Source organism: Netta rufina (genome assembly GCF_964035555.1).
Source record: "Netta rufina genome assembly, chromosome: Z".
NCBI lineage: Eukaryota > Metazoa > Chordata > Aves > Anseriformes > Anatidae > Netta > Netta rufina.
The window spans coordinates 38,875,992-38,896,382 of record NC_140126.1 but is presented as its reverse complement, the minus strand read 5'-3'; the positions used below and the strand labels follow the sequence as shown (position 1 = coordinate 38,896,382).

Here is a 20,391-nt window from a genome sequence, read left to right as displayed (position 1 = left end):
GAAAGCGTTAAGTAAGGGGCACATGTTATTATAGTGTTCAATGTGTACAGTTAAACAATAAACATTTAATAGTCTCAGTAAAAGAAGTTGATTATTGCTTTAATGCAATTATTTATTTTTTTCGCTTCTTCTCTAACTCTATATTTTTGTAATACAAATTCAAATTGGTATTTGGGTATTCCATAATTTTCTAGTTAGGTATTCTAAGTTCTAGCACCGTTTGAGCAATTCAACTAATTAATAATCTCTCTTTACGTATGTAGACCTGCATTAAATATTTTTCTCTCTACAGGTGCTTGTGGACAGGGCAGCTCTAAGTGCAATGCCATCACAATGGAAATGTACAAAGCCTTGTCTTGCTGTTCTGACAAGTTAAACCTGAGCCTAAAAAGCATTTTCATTTGTTAGTCTTCATTTAGTGCTTTTCTCTGAAATTATCATCACAATTGTGCTATTATGTACAGCACAGCATAAACTCTGATCATTGTATTTGACTAAGGACTAATAGACAAAGTATTACTTAGTCCTCCTTAGCACCATTATTATGACTAAAAATATTACCTGAGTGTATTTAAAACATCTCTAAAGTCTGCTAAAGTCTCCTGACCTCAAAGGAAAACTACTCAAGATTTTTAGCCCTATAATTGTATATCTATTGGAGTCTCAACTACCCTTAAAAAGATTTAAAGAAACAACAACAAAACCTTAGCCATGTGGTAGGTAGTTCTGAAATCAGTATATGACGTAAGTACGTTTGTTAATGCTTTTAAGTAAAATACTTTAAAGCTTTAAAAGAAATCCAGTTAACCATATTCTGCTGAAGGATACCTTGTACAAGATCTGGGATGTAAAGGACAGTACTTCATAGATGTACATCCCCCTTTAAATAGTCATTGTTGCCCCTCCTGAGGCTGCAGTGAATATTCTAGGGCCAGAAAAGTATATCTGATGGAGATAGAGCCTATTGTATAAAGCTTTATGACTTCTGCTTCTCCCTGGTTTGAATGGAGGTGAATATTTCTAGAGGTCAGGTTGTTACATAATTTCTTACGTTCTTTGAATTAATTACTTTTAAATACCCTACAGATCATAAATATCCAGAAATGATTCCTACATGGGGCATGCTGAAGTCTTGTGCTGCTGTTGTATTCTGCAGCTTGTAACTTCAATCAACACAGAGATGAAGCAAAAGGGTGGACAACAGTTATGTTTTTTATTCATATCAGTAGTAGTATATTAATAGTAGTGTCTCTAAGCACTTCATAAATCAGTGAGAGAAATCACATAACATGACTGAAATGACTTGACTGATGTAATTCCAGTATAAGTTACAGAGAATTACATTGAAAGTGCTTTTTGCTTTGCTGTTATTGCTATACAGGCTTCTGTTTATTGTAAGGAATTAATGCAGTCTTGTGGTATTGGGTAACAGATAACTCAAAGGAAAGGTATGAAGGAGAAAAAATCCTAGAATCAGTGTGGGCAGCCAGCAAAGCAAGCAGATCATTGCCATGGTACACCCTGAAAGTATTCCCTGTTGGGCTTCCTGGCCTTTGAAATGCTTCAGGGTTGGAGGCCCTTTGGGGAATAAACAAAGGTTGTACATCCTCTAGTGTGAACTCCTCGTGTGAAGAAAAAGTAAAGCCTGTGCAGACTTCTCATTCTTATTAAAGTCTTTGCTTGATTAAACTTTTATTAGGAACTTAGTTTTACTGATTCCTAGCACAAATCATTAATTCATAGCTAATAGCTGTGGAGATCTAATTTCAGAGATTCCTGTTTTATTATTGCTTTGTTATACAGAAACATTTCTTTGTAATGTGTTACTGGTCCTGCTCAAAGTGTTTGTCACTCTACAGCTGGGTACCAGGATGATTGCAACATATGCAAAGGGGATACATCTCCAGTTTAATGCCAGATACACATCTAAGTTGAGCCACTCAACATGAGGTTGAAAGGAATGACTGCACTTAAAGAGCTGAATTTCCTGGGAGAACTAACTACAAAATGTGGTGTTTTCACCCTAGCTGAACTCCACCACATTGCTGTCTCATTCCCCCTGCTCAGCACGATGGGGAGAAAATACAATAGAAGAGGGCCCAGGGGTTGAGATAAGAACAGGAAGATCATTTGTTTGCCCATGATTAACTGTCACAGGCAAGATGGACTCACTGTAGGGAGATTGATTATGGCATATGACTAGCAGACTAGAACAGTGAGAAACTAAAAGCAAACTAAAAACACTTTCCCCCCCATCCACCCTCTTCTACCTCCTCCCCCCAAGTGGTGCAGAGGAAAGGGGAATGGGGGCTGTGGTCAGTTTATAGCACTTTGTATCCACTGCTCCTCTCTGCCCCTGCTCCACGTGTGGTCCCTCCCACAGGATGCCATCTTTCCTGAACTGAGCCTGTGGGGGCTGCCCACAGGCAGCAAGAACTTCTCCTATGTGGGTCAGTACCATGGGCCATCCACCAGGAGCAAACTGCTCCAGCATGGTGTATTGGGTTGAAATCATGAAATCATCTTATATTTGTTTGACTTTTCACTATGCAACATAAGCAATTTAAGTAATTTATGTTAATTTAGTTAAATTTGTCCATTCTGTGCAGTTTGTAGGTAAATGGAACAAACTTGTTCTGTGAGAACATAGTTATTTAATAGTATTGAAAAGTGACAGAAACAGTCTAGAAGATACATCAAAATGTTGATTGGACAAAAAAAAAGTTTAGTTTTGTTTGTTGCTTTCATGCTCTCTTCTCCTTAAATATTTAGCTGTGTAAATGTGCATAGTTTTTATTTTTATTTTATTTATTTTTATTTATTTATTTTAAAATTTTTGTTCCACTTGGATACACATTTCCTTTGGAAAATGCTGAGAGCAATTAAAAGCTAAACACTGTCAACAATATATGATCTTGATTGAAACGCAAGTAGTATAGTAGCAAGAAGGACCAAAAGCCATGATGAAAAAGCCAAAGAACTGTAATGGAATTGAATGGGAAATGAAGGACAGTGGAGTACAAATGACCATGAGTTAAACTTTGTAATGGAAAAGGTTATTGACACTGATATTGCCACAGGGCATCAACATGGTAGGTTCAAAATAGGATTTGACATCCACAAGAACACTGGACATCATCTTCAGAGTTCATCTGAACTTTGGGTACTGAAACTTATATGCTAGTATTTTTTGGTTTCTAGCTACTGGCAGAAATACAGGAAAAGTATTCCGTATCATTGCACAGAACATTATTTTAATGCCTACTGCTGGCTGACACTGGTCACAGAGTGAGACAGGATGCCAAAATGGAGGTGTATAATAGAAGTATGACCATTACTGTGTTCCTTGAAAATTTATTTATGCCTCATTTTTTGGATAATGTGCATGTGAAACATCTATGAAGTCTGGCTTTCTGAAAGTCCTAAGCAGTGCTTGTCACAAAACTGTATCAATCAAAATCATGTTCTCTAGTTGTGCAAATGTCTAAACAAAATAATAAGTTCACAGACAAGCAGGCATTGCAAGTCTATTTTAGGACTTATGGTAACATGAATTAGAGGAGCTAAAATGAAATAATAAAACTTACTCCAAGGCTTACGTGCCATGTTTCAGGCTTTAGTTTATATTCACGGTTGATTATAGACACCCTAAAAATAGGGGCATATAATGGAAATGCTGACAGATTCTAAACTATCATGATGGTAACAGGCACTGCTATAATTAGGCATGCATCTGAGTAGACTGTAATATGATTGCTGTGTTTATGCCCTTTGCTGGAAGGAATATTTGTTAATCTGGACAATCCTTTTAAATGAGTTTGGGAGTAAGAGATTGTGGAAAAAAAAGATGCCGAGTTTTGTTTCATATTCAGGGTATTGTGCTTATCTATGAAAAGACAACAAATACTTGCAGGATATTACGTAACTCTGGTTAACAGCATAGCATGCCAGTATCCCAGGAGTAAGGAAGAAAAAAGTTGGAATTTACCTGAAAAGATAAGACATTGGGCAGTTAGTTGCAAAAATCATGCTAGAAGTCTCCTGTCTTTATCTTATAAACAAAATGTGGTCTTCATGTTGTCAAACTACTGTTTCTTTTGTAATTGTAGAGGTCAAAGCCCAGCTGTTGCTGAATTTAACTTGCTCTTGAAAGCACATTCTTTGGAAACTTATGGTGTTGATCCTCATCCTTGCAAGGTAACTGTTCTTTTTATTAACATTTAATAATAATAAAAATAAAAAAAATTAATTGATTATTTATTTATTTATTTTAAATCCAGTCAGTTAGAAAAGAACTTGCCCTAGTACTACTCATTACATTTAAGCAATAGAAGAACATTGAGATCTGTGCACCAAAGAAAAGGTCTCTTCAGAGGAGTCAGACTATCACAGGACAATATAGTAGACTGTCAAGTAAGCTTTGATAGTTATACTAGATTTACTTGATAGTTTCTTACCATTTACTGCAAAGATTTCATTAAATGCACTAGGTATTAAATACTTTGTATTTGCCAAGATTTTCGGGATTTAGTGTTATTCTTAGAAGAAGATGTAACAAACTCTTAGACCTTGGCAGATTAATATTTCAAACACCATCAAAATATGCAAATTTTAGGAATAATAGCAAACTAAGTGTACAAAGAGGAGAACCAGATATACACGTATGTTTGCATATTCCTCTACTTGACAGTTTTGTGGTTCTCTAAAAGAAAGTGATTTTAGTTACCAGATCAGTTTATCCCTTACTTCAGTATTTTTAGTTGCTTGGTTTTATCTGCATACTCTACAGTCTGTTAGTTTTTAATGTTAATTTTTAATTTTACTCCAGTTTGTATGCCATCTAATTTGGTGGAACAGTAGAAGTGTGCAGTGCTGTCCAGTTAGCTGCTCTGGTGATGAGACCCTTTAAACAGTCACCTGTCAGGACAAATCAAAATTTGTGCAGCATCTCCTCTTTACCTGTGAGAGGATATGCAAGGGTTCATAGCCCATGACAGAGAATAATTTCTTCAGACTTCCAGAAGTGGACTACAAAGCACAGTGTTTCCCTGGCCCCTCAAAAGGTGCTCCTTCCAGTCCTTCTGCTGTTTCTCAATAAAAATCACTATTTTTTAAAATTCTTGTTTTCTTGATGGAACATAAGGCACAATAAAGCAGATTAACAAGGTGAGGGTCTGGAACTTGGGAAAGACAAGATTAATAATAATTATTATTATTTATAATTATAATATTAAAAAATTAATAATAATTTATTAGGTAATAATAAACTCACCAGATTCTTTGCTCAAAGAATTTGAGCCAGAACTTTTATTATGGAACTAAAAGTTAAAAAATAAAAAAATAAAAAAGATATTTCCTAATTTAAAGGCAAATATCACCAGATGTTCTGGTTCATACTCAAGAGTTACTTGATTATTGTAGTAAATGCTGTCTGTTAAAAGTACTTTCACATTAGAAATCTCACAAAGGAACCATCTTAAAAATATCAGTGTTGAAGCTGATGTGAATCCCTGGTTTGTAGTTAGTCAGCACAGTAAGAACAGGGCATACAAAGAAATATGGTTTCAACAAAATTAGTAAGTATTCCTAGGGATTCTTTGTTGCCATGAGCTACAGGTAGATAAAGACAAAGCATAAGATTCTGTTGATCACTGAAATGCCTAGAAATAAATGAGGCTTGTAGTACTTTTGCTTTTTAGAAATCTTTGTTCTTTGGAAGTATACAGTTTGGAAGAAAATTAATTCTGAAAAGGAAAATAAAGTACAGATAGCCTATAATATAATTACAGCTTATGCTGTCAGTAAGGAATACCAATACCTCACTGGATAAGGGGAAAATTATGTTTCTTTTTTGTCTTCCAAGGACTCAACAGGGACGACTACGTTTCTAGGATTTACAGCTGCAGGATTTGTAGTTTTTCAGGGGAATAAACGAATTCATTTGTTAAAATGGTAAGCATGTAAAGTTAAACTAGATTAACATGCAAGAGTCTTTTCTCCTATGGCATTTCTTCTTTACAGTATCTTCACCAGTATTTGGTTTCTTTAAGGTGAAGCATGTGAATTTTCCTTCTTTTGCCCCATTGTGTTTCTGTTTTAGAGCACCTTAGATAACAAGTATAATAATAATAAATTGATTTTGTTCTTTCTACAATGAAAATTATTCCACAGGGTGCATTAGTCAACATAATGTACAAATGCTAAAATGAAAAAGATGATTTTTCAACTCTGCTTTAAATCATTAATGAAGTTTATTGACAGCTATGTCTAGAGAAGTTTCCAAGAGTCTACCTGCATTTTTATTTGACTCTTGGAAATATTACCATTTCCTCATTCAGCTAGCTTCCTCCAGCTCAAAAACAATGTATTTTATAAGCAGAGGATGTGGTGATAACACCTGTTGAATTTTTATTTTTCAGCCTATTTTTAAAGGAGTGGATACTTAGGTAATTCCTCTTTGTCTATCTGTCTCTTCCTCTTCCTTTTTCTCTTATTCTCTCTTTCTTTCTTTTACCTTCTCTTTCTTTCTTCTCTTTCCCTATTCCTCCTTTTTCCTTTAAAACATTTGACCTAGTTGACCAGCCTCAGCCATGCATAAGGAAGACGTAAAATTGAGCTCCCACAGGTAGTGCGACAGGAGATGTCCATGCCATCAGCAGTGTGCAGATTGTATACAGGCATGCTCAGACATCAATAAATCTTGCTTCAGTCCTGCTGCTAAATGGGCCTCAACAGCAGCTATAAAGAAGTCCTCCTTGCCCTTCTTGTGGGAAGGAGGTGAGCAGGAAGTGAAGAAATGGTGAGGCAGTTATTATGTAGTCACGGACTCTTTTCTGCCCATAGAAACCTTCCTAAGAGGTGACTAACCTGAAATTAGGTACAAAGGTATAAAGTCAGTGTAGTCCTGCCTATACTGCTTGCTTCCCTGTGGAGCTATGGGGATGTTTGTCAAGTATCATGTATTTGGGATCCTGTATTCATATTGTAGTTTCCCAAGGGGTAATAATATCAGGTTGCCCTAGTAACAGTGCTTAGGTGGTCTGTGCTTTTGGTGTAACATCCACGCAACTCTAATGTCATGGTGGAGGAAGGACAGGATATCTCTTGCCAAGCATGTGTCCACCACAGGAGCTGAGTTTCACAGTACTTTGTTTTTTTGATGTTTCCACTCAAGGATAATGTGACCTTTTGGGGATCTGTATGTATTCATGTAGACTGCTGGCACATAAACAAGACACAAAATGAAATAGTGATACATGAAAAGTCATTACATTGTCTCAGTGTTAACGCTAGCTACTGAAAGGTCAATCTGAGATTTATCTGGGTGCAGTGTAGTGCTCCTTTCATTTCTAGATCTGAGTAGCTTTCACTGATATTAGATGAAATTTGCACCACTCAATAAAAATCCAAATTCATATTTGAGATTTTCTTGTCTTCAGGTTTTACTGATCCTGCTCCACAGAATCTCAAAAGATTTTGAGGACCAGTGAGTTAAATATTCATTAAGAAAGGCATTAATTATGATTGACACGCCAAAAGGTGTTTTCATTAACCAGCACAATAAAAAAAAAAGCAGCAAAACTTTCTATACATTTTAGTTTGGGTTGCATAAAAAAAAAAAAAAAGATTATGTAAATTATCATCAGTATAATGTATTGATAATGTATTGTTTTTGTGCATTGGCTCAACCAAACAAAGAGGTTTTGGATTCTTGGTTTACTTTAAAGATTTTTTGTCTTATTGTTGTTTCTAAGACTTCTTTTATTTTCTGAATATTTTTTTTTTGATTTAGAATTCCAGTGATCTCTGTAGAAAGTTCTTGCATCTTTGTAACCTATCTCCCAAACCCATTTTTGAATAATATAATAATATTTTGAATAATATAACTTCACTCCAAGCAACTTTCTTCACACTTCATTATATACCAGAACAAAAACTTATCTCAAATTGGTTTATCAAGAAAAGCAATCAGCCAATCAGTATTTTTCCCCCCCTTACTTTAAAAAGTTCTTCTTTTTTCATCTTTCTGTCCTTCTACTGGAATTAGACATTTCTGTTGCTAATGTTAAATGTTAGAAATTTTAGGGAATATCATCCTCCTTACCTCAAGAATCTTTCCCATTTCAATGATCTGTCATCCAGAGTCTTCAGAGAAATTTATGAGAAACTATGGTGTCTCTATTTCAGCTGTGGTAATGACAAAATTTCTATTACAGTTTAAGCAGGGATACTGTATTGTCTTAATATGGTGTAGCATTATTCCATATGTAGATTTTACTATGAAGCTGGGTTAAATTCTGGCATAGGTGTGAAACTCACAAGACCTAGTAATAAGTGTTGTGAAACCTTTTCCTTTTCTTCCTGTTGTGTTCTGGCTGTAAGAGTCAGTTTCCAAGATGTGCAATATGAAACCACACAGAAATAAGGATATAGATGACATTGGTGATAAAATGTTCCTGCATCCAACACATTGTATGCATTTTATGCAGCATATGCATGCTAAGAGTATTACCTTTATCTCAGTTTTAATCAGTTAACATGTTCCAAAATTTTAAGAATACAGTATACAAAAGTATACAGAAAGTATAATAAAGTGTAAGCATAGACTTCTATGTACTTTTAACTTCCTCTTCTTTTTCCAGCTGTGAAAATGATTTTTTTTATTAATAATTAATTTATTTATTTTTGAAAAGGGACGTGAAACAAATGCTCTGGGCTTATTTTCTCTGCTGTAAAGGAAATTAGAATATTACATGTTTTTATGTTAAAAGTTGTAAGACTTTTATTGATGCTCTTTGTCATTTGAGAGCCTGCTTGATGTTTGTGAATCAGTGAAATCTGCATGCAAGTTACTTTTCTTAACTGAAGTTCTGTCTCTTGTTCCTATACTTAAATTATTTTTCTCTTTTTAGGTGTGATGTCTATAAACTGAAGTTTGAAGGGAAGACTTTTTATGTGTTTGGAGCTCAGAAAGAGGTCAGGTTTAATATTTTTACAGAAATTCTGTACTTGATTTAGAGTCAGTTTAAACATAACACCATTTTAAAACCAAATATAAAATTCTAAATGGGTGATAGCTACACTTCATATTGTAATTAAAATACGGAGTACAAGGGAATGTGAATATTGCCTATGTCAAAAAAATGTCAAATTTGCAAGGTGTTGAGATGTTTCTCACTTAACCTGCATGCAGTGAGGTGTTGATTGTTCATGATTTTGATATCTATGTTGTCAGATTTTAATGAATTTAAAAAAAAGCTGTACCTACCCACTCTACTCTAGGTATGAGCAGCATCTCTGTATGAATTAAAACTTTGTTAGGCATTGATTTCTGGATAAGAGTGTGATATTTTTGTTTTATTATGATCACTTCCTCAAATCTTGCTCACCTAAATTGTCTGCAGTTGGTCCTAGTCAGTTAGGAGTACTGTCTTTGGACTGTTATCATTAGAATTCTAGAGATTTTGCCTACAAAATGCTAGCAGTACATCCCCTAGGGCAGAGTGAAATAACCCAAGATTATGGTTTTGGATTGCAATCTAGGTGAGGAATTGAAAATGGAGGAAGGAAATAGTGTCCGAGGTAGCAGGGTCTGTGTGAGTGCAAGCAAGATTTGATGGTAGGACATAGTGATTGGGGAAAATGGATGGTAAGCAATGCAGCAACAAGAAATATTGAAAATAGAGACCTTTGCTTCTTTGGTTTTGGCTAGAAGGCACTTGGTACAGATTTATCCTAGAAGCCACTTGTATGCTGCTCTTCTCTACCCCCCTGAAAGAATCCCATTATATTTATGAAACTGTTGCCCAAGCAGTTTGATTATCAGCTATATAGGTTTTTTTTTTTTCTGTGGGTGAACTATAGATGGAAGGTACACAGGGAAAACTTGACCTTCAGTGTATCTGGCTATTAATGATTACCAGCAGCTATGGCTACTTTGATCTTTCAGAATTCAATACTTCTGTTACTTTTATTTGCCTTCTTTTCCCCACACTTAGAAAAAGGCTGTGCTGACATTCCATACCTCAACACCAGCAGCCTGCAAGCATCTTTGGAAGTGTGGAGTGGAGAACCAGGCTTTTTACAAGTATGTAATCCCAAAGTCATTATGTATACTAGAAGTAAAGGAATGTGCATATTGGTAGAAGATTGTTCAATATGAAATGTTCCATTTCATTTGCAGAATTCAAAATGTGAACAGAAAATATGCAAGTTAATAGGCAATATTATTTCATTTCAAGAATAAAATGTTTAATAACAGAAAGATGCAGAGGGGTTACGGGAGTGAATAAGCAATTTTTTTCCCACTGTTTCTGTGACTCTGTAGTGTAATGTTGGATGGACGTGGTACTGCACTTTGGGAACGTACTTGTTACTATTAGCCCTGCTGCTGTATGCTTTGAGAAAGGAGGAAGGAATCTGATATATTTAATTCACTGAGCTCTTTTGCCAGGTGGTGGTATTCTGCCACTGAAATCCAAAGCTTAGTAAGAGTTGATAAAATAAAAATTAACTGCAGTGAGTTTTAAAAATATAAAGATGTCAGCTGTGATTATTTTTTAATATATAAAAAATTGCTTGTAAATTAATGAGATTGTATTCTGTCAAAAAGATCCTGGCTATAATTCCTCATTAAAAAGCCTTTATGCATTCTTTCAGCCGTCAGCTGACCTTGTTAGATATTTCTCCTTGTTTATTAACAATTCCCATTGGGCATGTAACTTTTCTTGCTACTCAGTCTGTCCCCACACCATCTTGCATATTTCATAAAAAAAAAAAATAAAAATGTTTCTCTGTAGGTGCATAGCAACACAAGGGGGTTGGTGTAAAAGTAAATTATAACTGAGAAGGATGAATGTGTTTTCTAACATGGATGTTAGTGACATGCTTTATTTTGAAGAAGATTCCTTCTTTCATTTTAATGGATACATTACTGTATCGTTATAACCTATTCAATTAATATGTTCAGTGAAAAAAAAACAGGAAATATGAGGTGCTACAATACAGCTGCTAATTCTTCTCCATGTTAGCATCTACTATGTTTGAGACTGCATTAATAACAAAAAAATATCAGAGAATGTTTTGCCTTGAAGGTACGTGTAAGTAGGAAAGTAACGTATGTTGTTTGGTAAATTTTATTTTATATTACTACAACTGAGTGTGGGGAATAAAAAGCAATTCACACTTAGAAGAAAGGAATTTGTTCTCAAAGTAAATGTTTGAGGGGGACTCATAGGAATACCATCTCTCTGCTCTTACTGTTGAATGGTTGTAGTATGAACTGTTTGTGTTTTGGTCACAAATATATGATTGTATTGGGTTTGACCTTTACTGGCTTCCAGATGCGCACCCAGCCTGTCTCTCACTCTCTATACGCAGGAGGGAAGGAAAAAATAAGATGAAAAAGTTCGTGGATTGGGATAAAGACAGAGAGATTACTTACCGATTACTGTCATGAGCAAAACAGACAATGTTGGAAAAATTAAATTAATTTATTGCCATTAAAAACAGAGTAGAGTGGTAAGACACAAAGAGAAATCTAGAATCACCTACTACACCCCCTTTCCAGGCTCAACTTCACTCCTTCTTTCCTGACTCTTCTACCTCTTTTCCGTGCTGAGCCGTGCAGTGGGGATAGGGAATGGGGATTATGGTCATGTACACAGTTCCTCACTGCTCCTCCTTGTCACGTATTTCCCCTGCTGCAGTGTGGGGTCCCTCCCATCCTCTACCCACAGCTCCAATATGGGTGACTCCCCACAGGCTGCAGTTCATCAATAATTGTTCCAGCATGGATCCTCTGTGTGGGGTGCAATCCTTCAGGAATAGACTTCTCTAGTGTGGGCCTGCTATGGTTTGTGGCTCCTTCCAAAAAACCTGTTCCTTTTTGGACTCCTCTCCACAGACTGCTCTCCACGGGAGAGCACCAAGCTCCTGGCAGGAACATGCTTATGCATGAACTCTCCATGGCCTGCAGCCTCCTTCACCATGAAGGATCATCTACCCCAGCAGGAGGGATCCTCCCTGTGTGGCAGTCTGGATGTCTGCTCCACCACCGTTCTCTCCATGAGCTGTGCGGGAATCTGCTCCAGCACCTGGAGCATCTCCTCCCTGTCCTTCTTCACTGACCTTGGTGACTAAGGGATTGTTTCTCTTGCATTTTTTTCCTCACAACTGGTGTACAGTGTTTTATCACCCTTTCTTAAATACAGTAGCACAGAAGAAGGAGTGGGTCTCTTTTGGAGCCAGCTGGGAGTGAGTCTCTCCAGCGTGGTGGCAGCCCCTGGACTGTTCTCACAGCGGCCATCACCTGCAGTATCTTGGGATATCAAAACCTTGACATACAAACCCAGCAGAATGTCTCATTCTTCTGCTTCCCAAATGTCTCCAGGGCACTATTATGGAATTATTTCTTCAGTATGGTTACTTAAGATTCTGCTTGCCTGTTTGATTTTTGGTGGGTCTTAGAAGAGGACTAATTCAGTAAAGACTAGTGTTGATATTCAGCGGGCAGGCTGATTGACTGGGAAACGATTAACAATTAATAGTTAATGCATAGTGCAGAAAAATAATGCCAACCATCCAAGCATGGAACAGAAACCAAAGAAAAATTGAAGATGGACTTAAGATAGTAGTTTTCAAATGGAAAAAGTGTTTATACAGTTTATACAGAGAAACTGAACTGTATATTGTGATTGTTAGTTACTTAACATTAGATATTTTAGTGTCTATATTACAGCCCCATTATCTCTTTATGTTCTCTATAACACCAACAACATATTCTGTTTAGAACAAATATCTCCAAGTCCTGCAAGTAATTCATGATAATAAGATTCTGCCTTAATTAGATTTGGGCCTCTCCTCTACTTAGAACAGCTTGAGACTTGAAATTTAAGATAAGATCATGATCTCTTGGTGAAAAATGTGTCTTTATTCATTTGGAAGATAGAGCTTTAATCCTGATTCAATCCAGGCTTCAAGTTAACTGTTTTGATTATTTTCAACTAGTTATAAATCACAGAATATTTTCTACTAGGGTCTGAGATTGAAAGACTACATATAAAATCAGTTTGCCATTTTGAAGTGACAGTGTGCCATGGAAATCACAAGCCTCTTCCATGACCTGTGTAGGTCAAACTCTGTTGTGGTAAAAAGTTGCTGTATACTCTGTAGTTAGGGAGAAGTAGTATGGCACAATGTGGGCTACTGAGAAATTGACTGCATAGGGTTACCAGAAATGCAAGTGCTGTTGAAAACAAATATTACTGCTTCTGTATTCTTCATGTGTTTTACTAGTGGGAAAGTGGGAATAGCCATTTTGTCACCCCTCTAGGCTAAACATGTCCTCAGGGCTGTTGGCTTACTAGTCTTTCCTTTATCCTAAGAATGAAAGTCCCTGGAGATGTTGCAAGTATCTGCATTTCATTGTCATGCTTTCCTATCAAGGTGATCACTTGTTCTCTGTTCATTGTGCACTGTCTGAATTGTTTTAGGTGTCAGATTATATTCATATTTGTAGGTAGGTCTAAAAAAATTTGGAAAGCCAAATTATCGAGTATTACTTTGTGATTAACACAGCTTGTAAGTGGCTTTGTTCATTTTTTTCATATCCTGTTTCTTCTGTGCTGAAAATGTGACAGCTGTTTTTCTTTTTCATCAAGGTATGCAAAATCCAGTCAGATCAAGACCATGTCCAGCAGCAAAATATTTTTTAAAGGCAGTAGATTTCGTTATAGGTGAGTACTTCCTGGTAAACCATTTCAAAAAGTAAGAGAAAATTTCAGTTAATACTTGTGGAAAATCGAAGGCTTTTTCTTCCTGAGGACCTGTTCAAACCTGGTCCAGGTCAAGATTCAAAATAATTTTTCTTGTCTCTTTAATGTCTTTTTATAAAATAAAGTTAATGCAGACTTCTGTCAAAGAGCAGTTCCACCATAACAGGGTTCCTCTTTTGGTGTAGTTTCTATAAAGTAAGTATGCTTGGTTTATGTAGAGATTGACTTTCCCTGTCACTAGGCAACTCTGGGAAAGGGTTGTAGTAGTGGGATGGTCTTAGTAACACCTTCCATTCCACTGTAATAGGCTGCTTTTTCTTCAGTAGCTTTGAAGTTAATTGGTCAGCAGAATTTTAACTCTGTGACATTATGTATCAACTATACAGGATTTTTTTTTGTGCCTCCCCCCAGCCTCTCTTTTTTTTTTTTTTTTATTTATTTTAATAACTTAATTGCTGATGTATGTATAGTGCTTGGCATGTAATGATCTCATCTTACTATTTGTTTGCTTGAATATATGACTTATGTCTTAATGCAGTGGAAAAGTCGCCAAAGAGGTTGTTGAAGCAAGCTCTAAAATCCAGAGGGAACCTCCTGAAGTTCACAGGTATGTCATTATATTCAATATTAAAATTTAAGGACAAAAGAGGATTATTGTGCTCTACAGAGAAATTCTCTTTCCTCTTTGAGATGTGACAACTGTCATCCTGAACCTCCACACTGAGGCATGGGAGCCTTGGGAAATGTATTTTGCCAGTGTTACAAAATTTTGACAACAGTGTATTGTCTCATAGGGAAGAGAAGTTAATTCCTGATGCTTCAAACCTAGTTTTAATCAATCAGTCAGATAAGTATCTTATATTATGACATAGGATGTTGTCACATGATTGTGACAGAGGAGTGAATTTTCATTTCCTTCTTAGTTCTTGCCCAGTTTTGAAGGATTCTATTTTGTTTATGAAGATGGGTATATTTAGATGTATACTTGATAGCTTTTCCATAACCCAATCAGATGAAAATGCAAGAATTTAAGAAAAAAAAGAAAAAAGAAAAAAGATTTGACTAGTCAAAAATAATCACACAGAATCACAGAACAGTTTGGGTTTGAAAGGATCTTAAAGATCATGTAATTCCAACCCCTCTGCCATGGACAGGGACACCTGCCACTAGACCAGGTTGCTTAAAGCCTGGCCTTGAAAATTAGCAATTAGACTTTAAGCAAATTAATACTTTCTAGATTTTATCACTCATGCTGAAATTGAAAATTGGTTAAAGCCTAATTAAAGCTAGCAAAGTCATTCAGAAGAGGAGAAAAAGGCCAGCAAGAAAATCAGAATCATAGAATCATGTACCTTGGAAAAAACCTTGGAAAAGGTCATGAAGTCCAACCTTCAGCCTGACCTAGTTGCTCCCATTACATGTCCCCTAGTGCCACATGTACATATTTCCTAAATACCTCTATGGATTTCTTAAATACCTCCACCACTTCCCTAGGCAGCCCCTTTCAATGTTTGACCACACCCTTTGTGAAGAAATTCTTCCTGATGTCCAATATAAATCTCCACTGGTGCAACTTGAGACCTTTTCCTTGTGTCCTGTTGTTTGTCACCTGAGAAAAGAGACTGTAAAGCTATATAAATCTTCTTAATAGTTACTTAATTTTCTGAATATTCTGCAGCTATATCCCTAGTGTTATTGTTGGTTTTTGTTTTTGTTTTGGTTTGGTTTTGGTCAGGGAGTAGGGAGACTTTTTATTTTTAATTGGGTATGGTTATTCCACCTACATTTGAGAGAAAAGTCTTTATTAAAGTGTAGGAATATATTTGCAGAAAATATAAATACTTTGTCCAGCCCTACTATGGAATTGTATGGAATTGTAAATACATGCAAGGATAGTTTTGTACATGTTTTTGAAAATTACATTTAAAAATGGTGAAAGCAATGGTCTTAGGAAGTGTTAACTGGGAACATAGAAGGCAGAATATAGGTCCATCACTGAGACAGGGTAGAATGCTTGGACGTGCAAACACATTATAAATTAAATTAGTTACACAGAAAAGAAGTATCTTATCAATTACTTTTGATAACGATTCTCTTTTTTATAGGATAAAAAGGGATTTTTAAGGAAAAATATTTTTAACATATATTTAAATTTGCTCTCAATATTTGAAGGGCATGTTATTTAAACTCCCACTGCCTATAATGAAACATATAGGTGGAATAAGTTTATAGAACAATGACACACAGATTTAACACTCATAAATAGGAAAACTTATTTTTTTTGATTAACCTTCTTAAAAATGCTTGCATTTACAATATTATGGTAACTCCAAATTCAGATTTTTTAAATTGACCAAGAAAAAGTCTACTGATGTCAAGTGTTTTTATAATGCAGATTTTGAAATGGGAGGCAGTGGGATATAGCCTGTCCTAATAGATATGCAAAAGGCATAGCAGTAAGCAAAAGATATAGCAGAGCTTCAGCTCAAATGTATGTATTATATAATCAGGCTTTAGAAACAAGTTAGACTCTGAAAGAGGATCTGGAGCCTGGAAACAGTAGCTTTTTCAGTTGCAAAACATTTAGAGGAAATAGTATGGTTGACGATATAAATTAGAATATATTTAGTCTCACAATTCCTCCCCAAAAAGTCAGATCAGTTGTACCATGGCTGTGTTGAGAGAGAAATAGCTCTTAGGTGGTTCCTGCACAATGTTGTTGTGTTCACATACTACACTTAAATAACTATAGACTGAAAACCTGCTGGAGTGTGTACTCATACAACATTAATGCAGTGGGAAATTATTCTGAAAAAATATATACTGAGTGATTTAATTTATTTTGCTTCCAAAGCATGCTTGAAGGAGGGATCCCTGTAAATGAGTAGGAGTCTTATGGTGTTAGCAGGCACAACTCCCATTTTGGGAATTGCTTGATAGGGGCCGCACAGTAAGCCTGTAGTAATTACAGCCATGTCAGTGAAAGACTTCTCTGGATAGTGAGAATTTAAACTAAATAATTGTTAGTGACTGCTCACATAATGCAAATGAGGACATATATTGCTTTGGATATATGTCAATGAGCAATCATGGCAATTGTGCAAGAAACCTTTTTTATCTTCAGAGTATTTACCGACATGTAAAGTGACTTAGAGCTGGACAGCTATGTCCTGAGTTTACGTAAACCCTCAGCAACACTCAGTCCCTTCTTTTGACTTGCAGAAGGTGTTTTACTCAGTGTGTGTATCAGTGTGTGTGTGATTTTAAGTTGTCTGTGCAAACCTGGAATGTATTCTGTTGAACTTCAGTGCTGTTTCTGGGTCTGCTGCCTTTTTTTTTTTTTTTTTTTTCCCACTGTCGATTTTAGGACAGAGCCTAATTTGGGGAAAACTGAAGATAGATGAAAAGAACACAACATAAGCAGTATTCCTACACAATGGTGAAGGCAAAGCTATATACCATTTGAAGTCAAGGAGAATCCTCTTTTCTTTTTTTTTTTTTTTTTTTTTTTTTTTTTTTTTTTTTCAGAAATAAGTATTTTTAAATGTAATGGTTCAGATTTATTGCAGTGTTCTTGTTCCAGGCCTGTGTCCTAGATAGCCCTAGATAGATAATTTATTCTTAACAGCCATTTTACTTTCTCAGTAATATGAGTTTAGGCTAGTTAGCCGTGTGACTGAAGCAATTCAACAACATTCCTTACACTTTCCTGAGAAAGTTCAACACCTCCTACCAGGAAAGCCTGTTAGAGGCAAGTAAGACAAGAAAGAAAACAAGCCTGAGCACCTGGAGGCATGCTGTAGAGACAAAGTCTGGGGCATGTGAAAATGAAAGCTCTGTTTATCTGTTAACTACAGGGATAGAGTTCCAGCTTTACTCTTTAGTCTGCAGTGCTCAAGCTGTAACAAATCCTTCAACCAGTCCCAGAGGCAATGGAATAACATCAGCAAAATCATTTATATCCTCCCTCCCTTCCCTCTCCTTGAGGCCAAGTACTCATGTCTGCTGTGTGGTGTGGAGAGGAGCAACACACTGCAATACCACATGAGATGAGAAGGAGCCAGGCTTCATAAAAGGAGGTCGATCAGCACAAAGCCTTCTCTTATGCTTCAGATGTTGAAAAGTTTTTTATTGGCCAAGGGTGCAACATAATATTGCTGAAAGCAGGATGCAGAGCTCAGGGTCTATCATAATTTATGTAAAATGATTCCGAGGTGAGATGTGTTTATATGAAACTAGTTGTTTCCATGTGAATAAATTGATCCTGTTTTCCCTGTTCTTTTAGAACCAGCATTACCCAGAGTCGCAGCTCTCCCTCTCTGAACAAGCAACTCATAATTAATATGGAACCTCTGCAGCCTCTCCTTCCCTCTCCATGTGAGGAGGAAGAGGTTCCTTTAGATGAAGGTGAGTCACTTACCTGATTCCTGGCAAATGCTAACATTATGTATTAGAAAATACATGGGAAAAATATAAAGGTGTGTTGCTGACTCAGGGATATGGAAAAAAAATAATAATTTCCGCTAGGAGTACGTAACTGAGGCTCTGTACATCACACTGAGAAATGATCTCCAGCTCAAAGAACTGTGCACAAGCCTCATGCAAAGTACATTGTGAGGAAAATTCATGCTATTCAGTTTCTGTTTCTAAAATCCTTTTTGTGATTGTGAAGTGAAAGGAACTTAACAGAAAATAAATAATCTCAATATAGGACCGTTTTACTAACCAATAACTGCAGATTATTGCTAGATATAGTGTTCGTTTTGGTTCCCTTTTATATTTATTAATTTCTGTTCTAATGCTTGGAAAAAAAAATCTACTATTTTAATTCTATGGATAAAAAGGGATGTTATCAGATGATCAGTTCAAATGCATTTTGTATAACAGTGATTTCCAAGTGTTAATTCCATGATATTTTAAAAATCACGTTGAATGTTGAATCTATCTTTCCGAAATGCACTCATTACAAATAATGGTATGAACATCTTAGCCAGTTTAAGTGAGGATAATTGCACTGTCCATAACAAAAAAAGGAAGACAACTAACTAAACAAAATCTACCAGTGGTTCTTACTTGAGATATAATAATTGAATCATTTCAGACCTTGGGAAATACAATATTTACTGCTGGTTTATTATGGTCAGTTCTTGGGAAACAGAACAGCTGAGTGTTTTGCAAGTGAATTTATTTCCATGGGCGTATGTTCTGAGTTTCATTTCATAATGGTCATATGTGACACCCTGTTCTGTTCATTCTTTGGAGTTTCATCACCAAAATGCTGTAAGAATAGGATGAATTAATTGTCTGTGTACTTGGATTATAATTATTATTAGTAAGAGCTGATGACAGGTAGTTAATTTTAACAGTTACTTATTTACCTCTGACATGCCTGTATCTTGTGAGAATTCACTTTCTGGAAGCCAAGTATCAAGCTACTGTGTTCCTGCTAAGCATTTCCCACCACTGAAGAGTAATAACAGCTTGATGCTTGTTCTATACTTACAACCCTAAACAGTGAAATCCATTTCTGGAAACTGCTGACTAATCATTGCTGTATGCTCACCAGGGAGTGCGGCTATGCTTCAAATACATAGATTACATAAATTGGAAAGTCATGTTTCCTTTTAGGTGAGCAGATTGTTCTTCTACAATTCAATACAAATATTTGTTGTTGAATTTTCTGTTGAACATGTTATGTATGTACAGTTAAATACCACCAGCTGCTAAGTAACAGTTCTTAGCTCTTGTATGGTATTACCCTGCAGTGAGCTTGACTATATTGTTCAAACTGCAGATTAAGCTGATCTTGCAGCTCGGACACTGATGCTGCAACCTTCTCCAACCTCCCCACGTGCACTCATGCATCCTTCTGCTCTAGTTTCCCATCTTCTCCCTTGCACCAGCACTAGTCACCTCAGAGTGAGCTGACACAAGGACTTAAAATATTAATAATAATAAAAAGCCAACCCCTAACTGTACAGAGCCCCAGCTCTTGCTGGCTCAACCTTTAAGAGGCTCATCAGGGAGGACCAGTCAAAGTGCTTTTTCAAGGCAAGGGCAGGAGCAAAAGTTTGTCAGCAGGGGAGGGGAAGGCAGCTGGTCCTGGGACTGACTGAACCACACTGGCAGACTTTATTAGGGTTCTACACGTGTAAAACAGCCTTGGTATCTCTCTAGATGTTGAGGCCTGAGGTTGGGGCAGACAGTCTGGGGGTGCTTTCCGAAGTGCCTGTAAATGCTGCTGAGCACAGTGCAGCCATGCCAGAGGTGGCTGCAGGGTGGGTCTGCTCTCTCTGGGCTGTGTGGGTTGGCGCATGTAGCTTCCAGCACCCATGCACATACTTCTGCAAGGTGTGGCCACATGCGTGTGATGTTCCAGCTGCTGATGGCAGAGACCTTGACAGGGCATTGCACTGTGCTGCATAGGAAGGGCCAGGCAGCTCATTGGCAAGGCTGACAAGAGCACTGTCACCAGAGCATGCCTTGGGCAGACTCAGGGCAGTGTACAGTTTCCTCTTTTAACTGAGCAAAACTTATTTGTTCTTAATTTTATATCAGCTTTACATATTATGAGCAAATTGCATGGTCAAAAATACAATGATTGTGGTGTTACCCT

General features: G+C 36.6%; 1 protein-coding gene across 1 annotated transcript in view; it reads left to right on the top strand.

The window, feature by feature from the left end:
• FRMD3 (FERM domain containing 3) overlaps nucleotides 1–20,391 on the top strand; it is a gene marked incomplete at its 5' end in the record, with an annotated part of 154,455 nt that overhangs the window by 110,964 nt on the left and 23,100 nt on the right. Inside the window, 7 exons of the mRNA XM_084305718.1 lie at nucleotides 4,110–4,197; nucleotides 5,864–5,952; nucleotides 8,913–8,976; nucleotides 9,999–10,087; nucleotides 13,662–13,736; nucleotides 14,314–14,382; nucleotides 18,061–18,182. Coding sequence (XP_084161844.1) covers nucleotides 4,110–4,197; nucleotides 5,864–5,952; nucleotides 8,913–8,976; nucleotides 9,999–10,087; nucleotides 13,662–13,736; nucleotides 14,314–14,382; nucleotides 18,061–18,182 — 596 coding nt within the window. The remainder of the gene's footprint in view (nucleotides 1–4,109; nucleotides 4,198–5,863; nucleotides 5,953–8,912; nucleotides 8,977–9,998; nucleotides 10,088–13,661; nucleotides 13,737–14,313; nucleotides 14,383–18,060; nucleotides 18,183–20,391) is intronic.